Here is a 16100-nt window from a genome sequence, read left to right on the forward strand (position 1 = left end):
TACCCAATGTTTATCACTTGGGCTCCTATGGTTGCACCAGTGCTTGGTTTATTTACCAGTGCATCAGTGGGTGATGCTCCCTGTCCCTGCACTGCTTGTCCTGGGTTAGGGAGGGGGCAAGGCTCCTGGACACCCCCCGCGCCCCTGTCCTGCACTAACGCAGCTCTTATTCCCCCGCAGCTCGGACTGGGTGGAGATCATCGAGCCCCGCTCCCAGGAGCGGATGTATGTCAACCTGGCCACCGGTGAATGCGGCTGGGAGCCCCCCCCCAACCTGAAGGTGCGCCAGTCGGACCAGAAGCAGTGGTGGGAGCTCTTTGATCACAACAACAACCGCTTCTACTACTACAATGCCATCACGCGGCAGACGGTGTGGCACCGGCCTCAGGGCTGCGACATTGTGCCCCTGGCACAGCTCCAGGCCATGAAGCGCTCTCAGCCTGACTGCCAGGGCCGGCAGCACCGGGGCAGCAGCGGCAGCGACAGCAGGAGCACCCCGGTCCCTGTAGCCCTGCTGCAGGAAATGGAGAGGGCCAAAGGGGACTGCGCCGCCGAGAAGAGGCTGGACACGGGCAGGTAGAGAGAGTTTTGGTTTATATTTACTGGGTGGCTTCTGTCCCTGGGCAGGCACCGACACATGGGGCTGGGAAAGCTGCACAAGCCCAGGTGGGTGCAGTGCTGGGGCGAGGCGCTGCTAGGCCCGTGGTCACTGCCACGTGCTGTCCTCATCCTGCCCCAGGTAAAGCTGTCGCCTTTCACCACTGCAGTACCACTTGAGCATCCTCATTTGTGTAGGACGCCATACAAACACAGATCAAAAGGTGATTGCCACGGACCCCTTTGCGCTCAGCAGAAAGAGACGGGAAGGGCAGGGCTGCTCGCTGCGTCGATGAAAGCTCTGTTGGACACTGGTGGTGGGCACATGGCATGGTTTGCTGGGGTGGCCAAGCTGCCCTGCAAGGGCATGGGTGAGCCTGGCTGCTCTAGCTCTTTCCCTCCCCGCAGCTCAGCCAGGGCGGAGGAGGGCTGCAGGGGACAGAGCACAGCCACTTTCTTGCATCTACCTTGCAAGCAAAGAACAATAACGGGATGCTATTTTGTTTGGCTGAGAGATTTTCTTGCACTCAAACCAGTCTAACAATTGAACTGTTTTCATATTGAAACTTTGCTAACTTGAGCTGCATAAAAGCATCCCCTCCCTGGTCCGTGCCCCTTGCTGCCTGTGGCTGCCCTGCCTCCTCCATGCCCTGTCCGGGCATCATCCTGCCACAGAGGACAGGGTGCAAATGGCCAGGGAGGCTGTGCAGTGAGTGCTGCTGAGTCACACTAAGGAGAAGTGATTCACCCCAGGGCTAGAGTAGCGCTCAGGCAAGTGTGGTGCTCCTGCCACCCCTGACAGTTCTCCGTTCCTGTTTCCCTCCTGCAGCATTTGGAGAGGGTGAATACAGCACGCTAGGTGTCTTTTACACCTCGCTTTTGGGATCAAGGTCACATCACTGTGTGCATGGTGCTGGTGGGGAGAGATGAAAAAACCTTGTAGGATGGCGATTCTGGAAAATGTCTGCTCTAGAGAGCTGTAAGCTGAGGTTTATCACCTGCTCACTGCCCCATGTAAGGTTCCTACACGTTCACTTAGAATCTGGTGATGCACCAGAAGAAGCCTGGAGCTTTGCTGGTGCCTGTGACACCTCCAGTGCCTCCTGCCCTGTGAGCAGCCTGTCTGAGTTTCAGATCTGGCCAGAGGGTAATCCCAGCGTGGTCAGGAGAAGATGGTACAGTGAGGGACGCCTTGGGCTGAACCGTGGTAGCTCCCAACACCCAGTTCCCTTCAGTCGCACCCTGTGGTCATGGATGAGTGGGCTTAGCATCCCCGAAGGGTCCCCTGACCTCCCTGCCTGATCCCAAGCTGTATCAGCAACCTTGGGGCATCTTCAGCCTGTGACAAAATGCTGAAGGGCAGGCGCTGGGGAAGGTGTGTGTGTCACTAAGCCACTTCTGGGACCTAACACATCCATCACATACACTCTCAGCCATTTGTGAGCAGTTGTTAGCATGTCTGGTTTTGGTGCAGAGAACACTTGCTCTACCCAAGTCTGACACTCTAGGAGAGATTTATTGCCTTTTTCTAGCTCATAAAATGGTGAGTGAGGAGCTGAGCCCAAAGCAAGGGTTCCCGGGTGGGATGTAATACCCTTGCTAGGGTGTCTGGTCTAGTAACAGCAACAGCTTCTCAGCCCTTTTGTCTGCATTTTTCTCCAAAGACAAACATAAGCATGTCCTTTCTTCCCTCGGCAGGGTTACAGCTGTATCAACAGAAGGCTTGAGTGCTGTCGGTAGCATTTGACATCTTTATAGGTACCTGCACCTGAAACTGTTTCATTTTTGTCTCTATCAGCAGCACGGACAATTTGTTTTTCTTCCCTTTATGCTCGTTGTCTCACGATAGATGGAGAGGACAGAGGAGATCAGAGTGATCCCCAGGAGTGGCCGCCTGCTAGCACATGCTACAGGGAGCCAGGGGAAGGAATTTAGTCCTTTTTTCACCAATACTTTGCAGTTGATTTTTTTCTTATTCTTTTAGCAGCCTGTTGTGTCCCACCCTTCCTCTCTTGTGCCTTCTATCAGCACTGCTAGATTTGGGTGCTGCTCTTGACATCCTCAAGCATGCTGCACTCGTGCCCTCCTACGTGCTGATCGCGTCCTCTCCCTCGCTGCCCCGCTGCTCGCTGCTGCTTTTTCTGCTCTCTCGATCACACAAGCTCGGAGCAGCCTCTCTGGAGACCGGCCCTTTGCTGCACAGCCAGCACTGGGAGGCTGACCTCCCTGTGGAAATGGCAGCTGCTTTCACTTGCTGCTGTTGGTGTGGGAAAATGGCTCCTCATGTCTGGAAACGGGTGCTGCTGGCGAAGCAGCTGCTCCTGGGAAACTGAATTTGTTGGGAGATCCTGGAGGGAGTCGGTGTGAGCCCAGGAACCCCATCCCGGAGCAACAGGAGGGCGGTTGGGTTGGTGTCTCGGCTCCCAGTCCGCCTTTATTAGCTGTCTCCGTTATTCGAGCTCTGGAAATGCTGGATGGGTTCCTTGAGGAACATGAGACTGACTTGGGGCTGAAGGCGGTGTCCTGGAAGTATCCTGTGAGCCCCCTGCCATGCGCTGGAGCTCTGTGGACCTCGGGTGAGAGGGCTGGGGCTGGGGACAGGGTGGTGGGGCCAGCCGAGGACGGCCTTGCCCCCGTGCGGCTCTGCAGTGATCGTGCACTTCGCAGCTCAGGGCTGCGGGTGGGCTCTGCCTTTCCCAGCCTTGCTGTGCCGGTGGACCAGCTCTGTTCTCCTCCTCTGGTTCTCCCAGCACCACTTTCTTTGGAGGGGGTTCCCAGGGTTCCCCCTTGCAATAACGCTGCATCTCAAAGTCCTCTGGGTGGAAAAGCACTGTCCCTAGGAATGTCCCGTTCCCCCAGGACAGGGCAGGCACGGGTCCCTGCTGCGTGGGCTGCAGATGGGGTTGTGCTGCTGTCCCCCCATAGCCCGCCCTTGCCGCAGCTCAGCATTGTGGGCTGGGACAGAGAAGGGGCTTTTGTAGGCAGTGGGGAAAGGCACGGTTTGGTCTTACCATGCCAGCAGGGTGTGCTGGAAGGAGCGTCAGAGGGGACGTGTGACACAGAGGTGAATGGAGCCTGTGAAGGTACCTCAGCCTCTTCTCGACTCTGCTCTACCTTCTCAGGGGCTTACAGCTCCTGTAAACAATGCCAAAGTAAGGGTCCTGGTGTAATGCCAATATTAAGTTCTTCGTAATTGGACAAGAAACACTAATACAGGCTTGTTTCCTTCCACATTTATGACGCTGGCTGTGGGGCAGGACCCACACGCAGGGCTTCACACATGCCCACAGAGCTCTTCTTGGGTGCTGCAGACCCAGATTTGGGTGGCTCGCCTCTGCAGCCCGTGGTGGTCTCCACCCCCATGTCCAGCGTGGACACCCCAGGCGGTAGCGGCCATGCTGCTGAAATACAGACAGCCCCGTTTATTTGCCTCGATGAAAGCACCAGGAAAATGACTGCTGGAAAGGGCAGAGCTGAGGTGTGGGGGCCTTTTTTGCAGGCCGCTGAGAGGGAAGAGCAAACAATGGGGAGTCCAGAAGCAGTAACTGGAGCCTGGCGAGAGCTGCTGGAGTTGGGTGCGGGCTGGGAAAGCCAGTGCTGGGCTGTGGTGTTTATATTGGAGCTACTTGAAAGCATTCCTCGAAAGAAGCGTCTCAGGGGACTCAGCTGGGTCTCTCCTGCTGGTGGCTTAAGAGCACAGCTGAGAGGCTGTGCTAGAACGTTTCTCCACTGCTGGCTCCACTTTCTGTCAGGGTTTTTACTGCTCAGAAGGAGGCTGAACCTTTCTCCATGCTGGGAAGTCAAGAAGTCCCAGTTCCCCTCTGCTTGGTCTTTTAAGCAGCCAGGGATGGGGTTGAGGAAAGCGGGATGCAGAACCAAGAGCTTGTTCATGATTGTGGAAACGGCCTTTTTAGAAAAGCCTTGTTCTTTCCACGGTGGTGCCTCTTACCGCTGACGTCCAGCTGGCAAAGAGGCTGGAGATGGCATGCCGTGTTTGAGACCAGGCCGGCACCCTCGGATACAGTAAGTGTTCAGGGACTTCACTTCTCCATCATTGGTAGCAGGGTGATGGTTGGACCAGATGATCTTGAAGGTCTCTTCCAACCTTTATGATTCTGTGATTCCGTGATTCTATGATTCCATCACCTTCACTTACAAAGCTACTGGGCACGGTAGCCACGGCCTGGCTGGAGCAGCACGGCTCTGCTGTTCCCGCAGGGACACCCTGGGGATGCTGCTGGGGAGCACGGGCAAATGCTCGGGGATCTGATCCGCTTCTAACGCCCAAATGGTGGCCGCAGCAGGCTGGGGAGCAGCGGCAGTACAGTGGCTATGCTCACCTCCCACCTCTGAGGCTGGGCAGCGTCCCAGCCCTCCCTGCCCAGCCACGCTGCTCAGCCGTAGCACAAAAGGGCCTGGTAAGTCATCCCTTTTTAGCTGACGGAAGTGGAAGTGGCAGATTAATGCTGGGCTATGCCGACTCCGGAGGTTTCGTAGGTTTCAACACTCAAAGAAATGACAAAGACAGAGAAAGCGGCTGTGCAGGGGGTTCTTCTCCAGGCCATTGTATCCAGGTGTAGCTCTCTGAGGCAACCCATCTCCTTTTGTTTCGAATGTGAAAAATAGTTTAACAGCAGACAAAGCAATCACAGAATGTTGTGAAATTGAGTTTTATGTGCAAATTCCTCTCTGAAGGGAGGACCGGGTGAGGGGTGGAATGGCTGCTCTCAGGCCCTGGGAAGGACGCAGGGCAGCAAAGAGCTGCCATCTGGGTCGGGTCTCACGCAGGGAGCCCTTCCTCCCAAGGGAGCGCAGCACCTGCGTTTTTCCCAGTCAGGTCCCTCGTTGCTATTCCAAGGGCCTGCAGGACCAAGTCATGGGCTTCGATCTTTTTCACACATGTTGCGGAGAAATGTGACAGAGCAGGGCCCTTCAAACGGCGTCGCAGCCCTGCAGCACCCAAGGAGACCATCCGTGGTGGTCAGGGCTCCTTGCCACCGTCCTGGGGAGAGCAAGCGGGACCCCGCAGAGGGGTGGTGCTGATCCAGACATGAATGCTGCTTTGGGCTGGCAGAGAGCAGACAGCTGAGTCACATCGGTCACTTACCAACCTCCTGGTGAACATCTCAGCCCTACAGGTTTGCTCTTTGCCTCTGGTGTTGAGCTAAAATCGTCCCCGTGGCTGCTCCATGGCAGCCCTCCAGCCAAGGAACAGATCTGTTGTGCTTGTCCTTAACGTGGCTCCTTGCCAGTCTCACCTCCCTGCCGTGAAACCAGCTGCTGGTACAGCCGAGCAGAGGGGTGGGTGTCAAAAACGCTCATTTAAAAGCATACCAAATGTTGCTGCTCTGGTTCTTCAGGTTGGTTCAGGAGCTCTTCTAGGAACAGCTGGGTTTTCAGCAGCGCCCGTGCTTGGCCATGTGCAGGATGAAAGTGCTCAGGCGAGGTCTGGTGCATGCAGCCCCCAGGCAGGGATGCATGTTAGGCTGCAGGGACCCATGAAAGCCACCCCCGTGAATGCTGGCCCCCTCCTACTGTTACCCTGCCTGGTCCCTGCATGTCTGAGAAACTGTGCTGAGTGAGGGCCGGGACCCAGCAGAGGAAGGTCTCTGGAGGGCAGGTGCAGAGCAGCAGAGCGTAGGGATGTCGTGATAAGCCCCACGGGGCTTGAGGAGGATGGCACAGGCGGGCACTGGCATCTCCGAGTGGCCGAGAGGCAGCCCTGGACATGCAGGGGTGGTGGGTCTCTCCACCTGCACGGAGGCCACAGGGGTGGGAGCAAGTGGCAAGGCTCAAATAGGAAAAAATGGCTTTGAAGATGTCATGGGAGCACCTTCTGTTACAGCCAGGGACACGCAGTGCACCCTTGCGTCTTACCTGGTGGTGCCTGATAGTGGATGCATGGAGAGAGTGCAAGAAACCGGGCCAGATTCAAGGGGACTTTTCCTGGGGACAGTGGTGGCTTTTAAAGACCTGAAATCTCAGGCTGGTTCAACAGCCTTTTCTTTCCCTTTTCCTCAGAGCCCACAAATGAAGACTGAGTGTAGATGCTGCCTGGGGGGGTCGTTATTATGCTGCAGAATGCGCCTGTGGGACTGGGAGGTTGCAGTGAGCATGCTGGGTTGTGGTGGATGCTGAGCACCGTCGCGAGGCAGGGAATACCCCTAGCAGAAAAGGATTTCAAAGCCGTGAGAGCTGAGTGGAGCCAATAAGTTTGGCCAAGGGAACCAGATTAGAGGGCATCTGTACCAGACTGAAAGCATGCTCTGTACAGATCTACCATATCCCAGGAGCTGAGGACATCCAGCCCTTTGCACCTCCTGCATACCTCATAGGTTTTGCTGTAACATAGATTTAGAAAATCTCTCCTCTGGAAGGACTGCTGTTGTAATTTGACAGTCCACAGACAGACACTTGGGATTATTTTTCAGCTCACTACTTGAGTAGTTCAGAACAGCTTGCTGGTCTTCAGCTGGTCGTGCCGTCTGATGAGACTTAGGAAGAGGAGGTTGTGTCCTGTCTTGGTGCTGCTGACACCAGACAGCTCGTAGTAGGACGAACTTGTTTCATATGGTTGTTCTGCTGTTGGTAACTCAAAGTTCTCATGTGCATAGCAACGATGTGTTTTTGTTTCAGGAAGGGGGATCTCCAGGAAAAAAACAATGAGGAGCAGAATCTCCAGGTGCTTTGAGACTAACAGTCTGGTATTTGGGCAGACATAGGGGATTAAGTTAACATAGACATAGGGATAAGTTAGCATAATTCTTAAATAACTCTATATTTGTGTCTTTTTTTCCTTTAGGGACACTCCTACCCACTGGCAGCCTGTGCCAGGAACGAAAGCAGCCATGTTGGTCAAAGTGAACAGTTTAAAGCAGACACAAGGCTCTTCAAGCAGTTCCCTTCAGCTGCAGAGTGCTCCAGAGGCCAACAGCCAAAAATCTCTTCCAAAACCAGCCATATATGCTCAGCCTCAGTCTACGTCCCAGAGCCCTGGAGCCGCAAAGCAAATGCCTGCAGGAGAAGCCAAGCAGTCTATGCAGATCAAAAAGACAGAGAATGGTGGGTTTTGCCTTGTGCTGATGAATGGTCCAACTTCTCCAACACCTCCAAGGAGCCAGACAGGAACTCCCCAGCCTGCATCCCCCAAGTATGCCTCCCCTGCACCTATATATGATGAGCCATCTTTAGAGTCTCCCATTTACGATGAGCCACCAGTAGATATGGACACTGAAAGCATGAGTATGAGTGGGATGTCGCCGCCAAGGTCACCGAGCAATAGTTTAAAGAAGCAGCTGCAACCAACCAAACTATTACAGCATCCAAGTGTACAACAGCAGCAAGGTGCAAAGAAGCATGCAAGAAATCCTTCTTCCACTGAATACAGCCCGGCTGGCAGAGAATACATAAAACACATGGTCAACATTGATCAGTCTTCCAAACTCTCCCACTCTGCTGCTGCAACAGCTGATGCTTCTACTAAACTGCCTGGTCAGCTTGCTTCAAAGGACAGCTTCAAGCAGTCTTGGAGGATCTTGGAAGCCAATGTCCTCAAGAGCATAGAAGCCCACCACAGTCGACAGAGCAGCTTGCAAACTCAAGAGTACCAAACTGGTATAAGCCATCAGGACTCTGGTTACTCGACTGGCCCTTCTCCAAGTTTGAGAAAAAGGAAAGGAAGGAGGCATGGGACAGGTCAGGGAAGACCTGGCTCTGTGGGCAGCAGCAGTGAGCTCACGGCTTTGAATGATAAGCTGATTGCTGAGATGCGTGCTGTGGTGGGCAGGTCAGCAGCTTGCCGGGGAAGCAAAGCCAGCCTTGATGCTGAAAGTCTGGAGGGTGGCATCCCAGCAGAGAGCAGCAAAGTCAGGTTCCATTCAGACCACTTGAAAAAATGCATCAACCGGAGCTCAAGGGATGACATCTCGGCTAGTAATAGGTCTCTGTACAGACAGGGCATGGAGAGCAGGGGCAGCTTTCCCAATGACGTGGCTGCTCCGCAGGACACAGTGAGGCAGAAGAGGACTTTTGAGAAAATAGATTCTTTAGAAAAGAACGTGACCAGCCAGACGAGTTTGTCTTCATCAGGTGCTATGCGTCGTTCTTCCCAGGTACCAACTTGCATCGGGTTAATTCATGTGTCTGCGCTGGACTGTGTGATGCTGAGCCTGGGCCTCTCATGGGTGGATTTAGCGGATGTGCTGTGCGCAGAATGGTGTGCCTGCAGAACAGCAATGGCTTACGGAACTTCAGAGCTCCATAGGTGGAGACCCCAGTGGTGTGAGAGGAGCATGAGGATGGGGGAGGGCATTGTATGCCTGTCCAGCAAGCCCTCAGCACTGCTGTGTATTGTGGCAAGTTATTTGTCTTGTGCTTAAGCTCTGTCCAAACAGAGCAAAATACCCTTTCTCTAAGAGTGTGAAGATGGATGCCAGGACATAAGAGCTCAGAAGGATGCAGATGGGTCAGGTCAGGTGTCCAACATGCCCAGGGTGGTCAGAAAAAAATGAGGGGGAAAAAAGCATAGCGAGGTGGCAGCTCTGCTTCTCCTGGCGTGTCCTGCCAGCATGCCACAGCACAGAGCCAAGCCAGAGCTTGCATCTGAAACTGTGTGGGTTTAGTAATCCCTGGTGAGCTTTTCTGCCATGGCTTGGTCTGGCTGCCTTTTGGAGCCTCCTCAGTTTGAGTCCCCACAGCACCTCATGGCAGAGAGTTGTGGTAGAGTTACACCTGCTGTTAAAAGGCATTCATGTGGTCATTGTAAATCTGCTGTCTGGTCATTTTAGTGGTGCTTGTTTATCCTTTGGTAGCCCTCCCATGTCCTCTTTGAGCTGGGATGTTCGGAACCAGTGGGGAACAGGATACAGGTGTCAGGATTTGTATGGTAACATGGCAGCATCTTCTCTTGTTCGCTGCCGTTATTCTAATAGTACCTTATATTCTGTTCTCCCTTCTGATCCCCACTGAGCATTGAATTGAAATATTCAGAAAGCTGTTGATGGTGACCCCAGCATATTCTTGGTGAAAATACCTATTTTAGTAAGCGTGAAAGCACAATGAATCCATTTTTTCCCTACCTTACTCTTACTTCTACCTTACTTTTCTCTACTAAATCCTGCACTTGTGCAGGATTTAGTTTGCCATCTTTTCTCCTGTTTGGATTTGGAGGAACTTCATGCTGTATGGTTTTAGTTCAGATTTAGCTTATAATAAATAATATTATACCTCGTGCAGGTTTTGTCTTTTTGCTTACTTTTCCAGTTATTTCACCACTGCTGCACAGCCCAGGTCTCCGCATCTCTTCTGTAGGATGCAGCTGATAACAACCCTCCAGCATGGGAAGTGACTAGTTATTTCAACCCTTTGTTCTCTCTTTTCTCCTATTTATCAGTCCCTGACCTTTCATGAAGAAACTTAGCAAAGCTCCCTGACCATTCTGGATTGCTCCAGTAGATGTGTGAGGTGTAACTGTTCTCTAAAAGCCAGGCTGACACGTCCCTGCTGTATCAGATTTCAGTGTGCATTCTCTTTATTATCATTTCTGGTTGGTAGTGCCTGGGTTTCACCTGAAAACCTTTTTAAAACTGAAGTCACTTTTCCTCCGTTTTCCGTTTCTCAGGCACAGGGTACTTTGAGCTTACACATGACTTGTGTTACAGATAGTAGTTCAGCGGTTTCATTTCACAGCCTCTTTAGACTTGCTGGAAGGCTGCTATCCCGTCTTCAGGATGTGTTACACCTCATCACAGGGACAGGGCAGAGCTGAGACTTGATGTCTTGATTATGCACAAGAGATGGGTTGGGCATAGACTGTAAATAACCTTGAAAATGAAGAATACTTCATATGTGGGTAGGACAAAGAAGGAGAATAAAGTGGAAGATGTGAGGAGATGGATGATGTGGTAAAGATGAGTCCCTAAACAATCTGTATTCAGAAATGCTCTGAGATACATTTGCTGCCTACCTTGAAAATGGCAGCACCGAGATTGAGTCACTAGCAATATCCTACACTGGACCTTTGTGGTGGGGATGAGAATTGGGAGAAGAGGAAATTAATTATCTCAGGAAGGTGGGCAGAAGTTTTAGGACAGGCTGAGCAGAGGTGGATGTGTGTTGTCAGCACAACTGTAATAGCTGAGTAGCTGAGTGAGCAGATTTTAGAGATAAACTCTAGAGAGTGAAGAGGAGAGAAGCACGAGCCTGCTTGAACCTCTGGAGAGCATGAGGAGGTGGGTCCTCAGAAACGACATGCTGAAGGAGTAAATAGAGTGGTAGGAGGAAAAGCAGCCCTGGGCACGGAAGGTGGACTGAGGATGCAGATGGCAGGGAGAACTGCAGGCAGTGACTTTTAGACAGCACACTGTGTGGCTTCGGAGATGGCGAGGAGATGGAGGGGTAACTCAAGGGATAAAAAAGAAGCAGAATGAAGCAGAAAAGCAGAAGTGATGGTGCCACAGGCTGGCAGTAAGAGATGGAGTGTGATGTGTGCTGATACTGTCATCCACATGTAGGTACATGTCTGGTGTAAGATAGGGAAGGGTTGGACCACACAAGCCTCTGTCATGAGTTCAGCAGTTCCTCCTTACCAAAAAGGAGAACACTGACTTGCTCTGAAAGTTTAAGAAGTAACGTGTATTTTGGGGTTGACTGTGGGCCAGGTCTGGAATCCAGAGTGGCATGCAAGTTAAAGGTGATCTTCAATGACAGGAAAACATATGTTCTATTTCGTTTTGGTTTGCCGTGAAAAAGGCTTACAGGATTTTTGTTTTCCTTTAGAAACCAAAAACGTCAAGATTATCTTGTTTGGCTTTTTCCTTCTTGCTGAGATCTCCTTGGAGAACACAGAGTGAAATGTGGGCTGTTCAGCACTTAGTTGCCGTATGTGGGATTTTCAAGTCTAACAAAAAAGTCTGTTTCTTATAACAACTTTTTGGGTGCTGGAGTTCAGTACATGTCCCAGGCTGCCACTTCCATCCAAAATAGAGAATTTGAGGCAAGCAAAATTAGTGTCTTTTCCTCACAAGTAGTTATTACCCATAATTTTCTTGGGATCAGTGATACCAAAGCTCTAATTATCTAGTTATCCTTAGAGATGGCTGGGGAAGAAGAACGGACAAGTGCTGCATGTAAAAACTGCCCACGGAGTCTGGGAGGAAAGAAGGCCTTTGTCCCTGCTGCTGGTGTCTGTAGCCTTGTGATCAGTGGGCTTGTACCTGGAGCAGATAAGGTTGGTTGGTAGAGAGTGTGTGTGGGGAGCAGCTGTCTGTGCTCCTCTGAGGAAGAGAAAAACAAAAACAGTACTTTTGAACAATTCTAATTTAATTTGGAGAAGTTGTGCCTCTCTTGGATAGGAAAACATTGTAGGGATCCGTTGCAGAGGTGTCCCTGAGTCCTGTGCAGTGGCACTTGCAGGAGTGCCAGGTCTATATCCGCAGCCTGGATCTTCCCCGGGGACGCTGCGGGGCTGGGCATGTTCATCAGGAGGTCGTGCTGCTTCTGGAGGATACAGTAAGAGCCAGCCCCAGTGGTGGGAGAAGCTGGCTTATGCGGGTATCCCAACTCTCTCACTTCACAAACTCAAACACACCTGAAATTGTGTGATTTGAGCTTGTAATTGAGCACGGTGTAGATGGCAGCCCCTGGGCACCCATCCAGCTGTTGCTGTAGGTGTAGTCGGGTACACCTGGTCCTTGCCCAGTGTCCTGGGACACCCAGACCCATGAATCCCCATCAGGCCTTCAGATCTCAGTGGTAGCCTCAGCAGTTGCTTTTGCAGAGCTCGATGCAGCAGTGGATGTGAGGGTGTTCGTCCCAGGGTTGTGACTACGTCAGACTTGTTGCCTGAAAAGAATTGTCATTCTTTCCTCCCAAAATACCTCTTTGGTTTGTAGGATTATCCTACCTGGACATCAGTCTTGCCATCAAAGTAGCTGTGCTCGTGCTCCGCAGTGCATCTGTCTTAGCTTTTCCTACCCAGTTTGTGTGCCTGGCCAGTATTTCCATTAGGAAAGTCCTGGTGGACCTGACATGTACGTTTTGAATGCCTGGATACGGAGGCTCTGCAGGCACAGGCTGCCAAAGCTCAGAAGCTCCTGACGGCAGTTAGCCACAATGATTTCGTTTTGTCTTTTCTTACTAGAATTTGGAAAAACATTAAAGGCAGGAAGCAGCTATGGGACTGTAGCAGCCACGAAGGGTGGAGGCAAGAAGGTAGGAGTGCCTGGCTGCCTCGTCTCTGCCACCTCCTGGTGTTCCCCACCCTCCTCTTGGGCTCCCCTGGCTCCAGGGAAACCGGGAGGTGAGCAGGGAGACACTTGGCGCCTTGGTGTGGCCACATTGCTGCGTGGCTCCTTCAGGAGTCAGCCCAGCTCCTGCCTGGGCTGTCTCCAGGTGCCCTGGAACAACTTGGACAATCAGCCCTGTTATCCCACGTCCCAGAGGTTCCCTTGGGGACAGTGTCAAGTGTGTGACTGTGCCAGCCAGGCTCTTGCAGAACTGCAGTTGTCAGCAACATACTCTGCAAAACCCCTTGTTTTGTACAGATTCACTGTTTTGCAGTTGCTGGTAGCCTCATGTCTCACTGTTATTAATTTTCCTGTCAGGATAAGGAGTCAGCTAAGCTGCTTTTAACACATCTGTTCTCCTTTGCAGCCTGGGACAATAGAGGTGGACCCCAAGCAGGAGAGCAGCAGCCAGCCCGGTGGCTGCACAGGATATCATTTCCCTTACAATACTCTACGGAAGCCCATCTCCCAGAGCAGCATGGCAGACTGGGCTTCTAAAAACCTGAACATGCACACTCAGGGCATCTTCCGCCGAAGGATCTCCATCTCCAACATGCTGTCATGGAATGGCAGCTCTATCAAAAAACCGATGCTCATCACTAGCAACCGTGCCATCAAAAAAGAGGCATGTGAGATGTTCAAACTGGTGCAGAGCTACATGGGAGATCGCCAGACACGCATGGACCGCAATCACGTGGCTTTGGTCACGGTCACCAAGTGCTGGAGCATGCAAGGTTTACGGGATGAGCTCTACATACAACTGATCCGTCAGACAACAGATAATACATGCTACCGAAGCCTGGCATGGGGCTGGGAACTGATGGCCATCAGTCTGGCCTTTTTCTCCCCATCACCCAAATTCCAGTCTTACCTGGAAGGTTATATCTATCGCCACCTTGACAGCGATGAAAACAGTAAGTGCTTCATGCAAAACATTCCGTCCCCAGCAGCACTCTGGCGGGTTTTGCCATTTATTCAGGGGCTTATTTAAATAATAAACAACAAACAGGTAGTCACCAGCCAGCGCTGTGGTTTCGTCCCTGACAGCACCATGCACTGCACGAGTCCATCCTTCCTTAGCAGGATGAAGCAGCCACCAGCTCATCTTCCCCCTACAATTCTCACTTGTGCCTGGCAAAAAGATGCCAGCCCTAGACTGTGCTCATCTTAATGAGCATCATGGCAATATCAGCGCTGAAAAGAGCCACTTCAGCCCCTGCCATGGGCAGAGTTAACTTGGGTTTCTGAAGAAGTGATTGACATCTTTGAAGTTCTTTGAAGAAGGAAAAAAAAAGTTTTATGTTAGTACAGACCATTTTAGGGAGCCATTGTTAATGTTATAAATGGGCCTCAGCATGGCAAGTAGTCAGGGACCCTGAAGAATAATGGCTTGCTTATGAATAGATGCCATTTATCTGCCTTTTAGAAATCTTGGGTACCAGCCCAGCATTACCTGGAAAGGCAGGTGTTCCTACCTAACCCATATATCCAGTTATTGCTCCAATTTTAAATTGTTATACTATTCTGTTCAAAAAAAAAAAAAAAAAGAGAAAAGCCAAGTTCCTACCTGGAGGGTATTTATTGGCTGATTTGTGACTATTTTAGCAGTGCTTGTTGTGGCTTGTCCAGTCTCAAGCAAGAAACCAGAATGCCTATGTGCCCCTGAGGCTTCAAACAGAAGTTGAAGCCTCCCACAAATCCTCAGAGTAGGTGCAGAAATTATCACAGAATCACAGAATCGTTTAGGTTGGAAGAGACCTCCAAGATCACCTAGTCCAACCTCTGACCTAACACTAACAAGTCCTCCACTAAACCATATCACTAAGGGCTACACCTAAATGTCTTTTAAAGACCTCCAGGGATGGTGACTCAACCACTTCCCTGGGCAGCCCATTCCAATGCCTAACAACCCTTTCAGTAAAGAAGTTCTTCCTAATATCCAACCTAAACCTCCCCTGGTGCAACTTTAGCCCATTCCCCCTCGTCCTGTCACCAGGCACGTGGGAGAACAGACCAACCCCCACCTCGCTACTGCCTCCTTTAAGGTACCTGTAGGGAGCGATAAGGTTGCCCCGGAGCCTCCTCTTCTCCAGGCTGAACAACCCCAGCTCCCTCAGCCGCTCCTCATAAGACTTGTTCTCCAGACCCCTCACCAGCTTCGTCGCCCTTCTCTGGACTCGCTCGAGCACGTCCATGTCCTTCTTGTAGCGAGGGGCCCAAAACTGAACACAGTACTCGAGGTGCGGCCTCACCAGAGCCGAGTACAGGGGGACAATCACCTCCCTAGCCCTGCTGGCCACACTGCTTCTTATACAGGCCAGGATGCTGTTGGCCTTCTTGGCCACCTGAGCACATTGCTGGCTCATATTCAGCTGACTATCAACCAATACTCCCAGGTCCTTCTCTGCCAGGCAGCTTTCCAACCACTCATCTCCCAGCCTGTAGCTCTGCTTGGGGTTGTTGCGCCCCAGGTGCAGGACCCGGCACTTGGCCTTGTTGAACTTCATACAGTTGGCCTCAGCCCATCGGTCCAGCCTATCCAGATCCTCCTGCAGAGCCTTCCTTCCCTCGAGCACATCGACACACGCACCTAACTTGGTGTCGTCTGCAAACTTACTGAGGATGCGCTCGGTCCCCTCATCCAGATCATCGATAAAGATATTAAAGAGAACATGCACATCTGGGTCGTGGGGGCAGCAGTGGTGCAATGCAAACCCTTGCCTTCTGGTCTCACTGGATGTGCAGTATTGGTTAGGGTTTTCATGAGGATTGTCCCCCAAATCCTTTCCCTCCAGCTACACTTGTCCCAGGATTGTAATGTCACCCTGCTGGCACCAGGATCCAGGCAGCAAGGAGGAGTAATCTGAACTATTTTGAGTGAGTTATTCCTTCTGCTGGTATTTGGGCAATAAGTTTATTTAGGCCTAAGTTTGCTGCCTGGAGCCCCTCCTTAACTATTCAGCTATTCAGAGAAGTTGAATGATGTCCTGGGCCCCTCACACGTTGTGTTTGGAGCTGGCTGTGGTACAGGACCTCAAGTAGACCTTCCCTTGCTGGAGCTAGGCTGGCTGGTTTCATTCCTGTCTGTGTGCAATGCTGGGCTTTGGTGTTTTATCATTCCACGTTATTAATCCAGAAGCTCTTTCCACCACACTGGAGGGGAGGAGGACAGGGAGCATTTGGTCCCCTTCGATGCTCACTTAATGGTGCTTTGAATTT

At 51.7% G+C, this 16100-nt stretch overlaps 1 protein-coding gene and 1 long non-coding RNA gene across 5 annotated transcripts in view; one reads left to right on the forward strand and one right to left on the reverse strand.

Moving 5' to 3' along the window:
• Positions 1 to 16100, forward strand: part of LOC106045405 (rho GTPase-activating protein 39-like) — a 52431-nt gene that overhangs the window by 23078 nt on the left and 13253 nt on the right. For 3 of the 4 annotated variants that reach the window (XM_066978526.1, XM_066978528.1, XM_066978527.1), the window contains exons 2-4: positions 181 to 576; positions 7400 to 8708; positions 13249 to 13795. In XM_066978526.1, coding sequence (XP_066834627.1) covers positions 181 to 576; positions 7400 to 8708; positions 13249 to 13795 — 2252 coding nt within the window. Of the gene's footprint in view, positions 1 to 180; positions 577 to 2804; positions 4621 to 7399; positions 8709 to 13248; positions 13796 to 16100 lie in introns of those variants that run through there. The other variant, XM_066978529.1, reaches the window with a different exon arrangement.
• On the reverse strand, positions 2454 to 4665 carry LOC125180165 (uncharacterized). The gene is made up of 3 exons (XR_007158507.2): positions 4547 to 4665; positions 3609 to 3732; positions 2454 to 2823 (listed from the first exon to the last, which is right to left on the reverse strand). It is a non-coding gene; the product is annotated as an uncharacterized lncRNA (long non-coding RNA).

The sequence above is a fragment of the Anser cygnoides genome, chromosome 16, assembly GCF_040182565.1.
Source record: "Anser cygnoides isolate HZ-2024a breed goose chromosome 16, Taihu_goose_T2T_genome, whole genome shotgun sequence".
Classification (NCBI taxonomy): domain Eukaryota; kingdom Metazoa; phylum Chordata; class Aves; order Anseriformes; family Anatidae; genus Anser; species Anser cygnoides.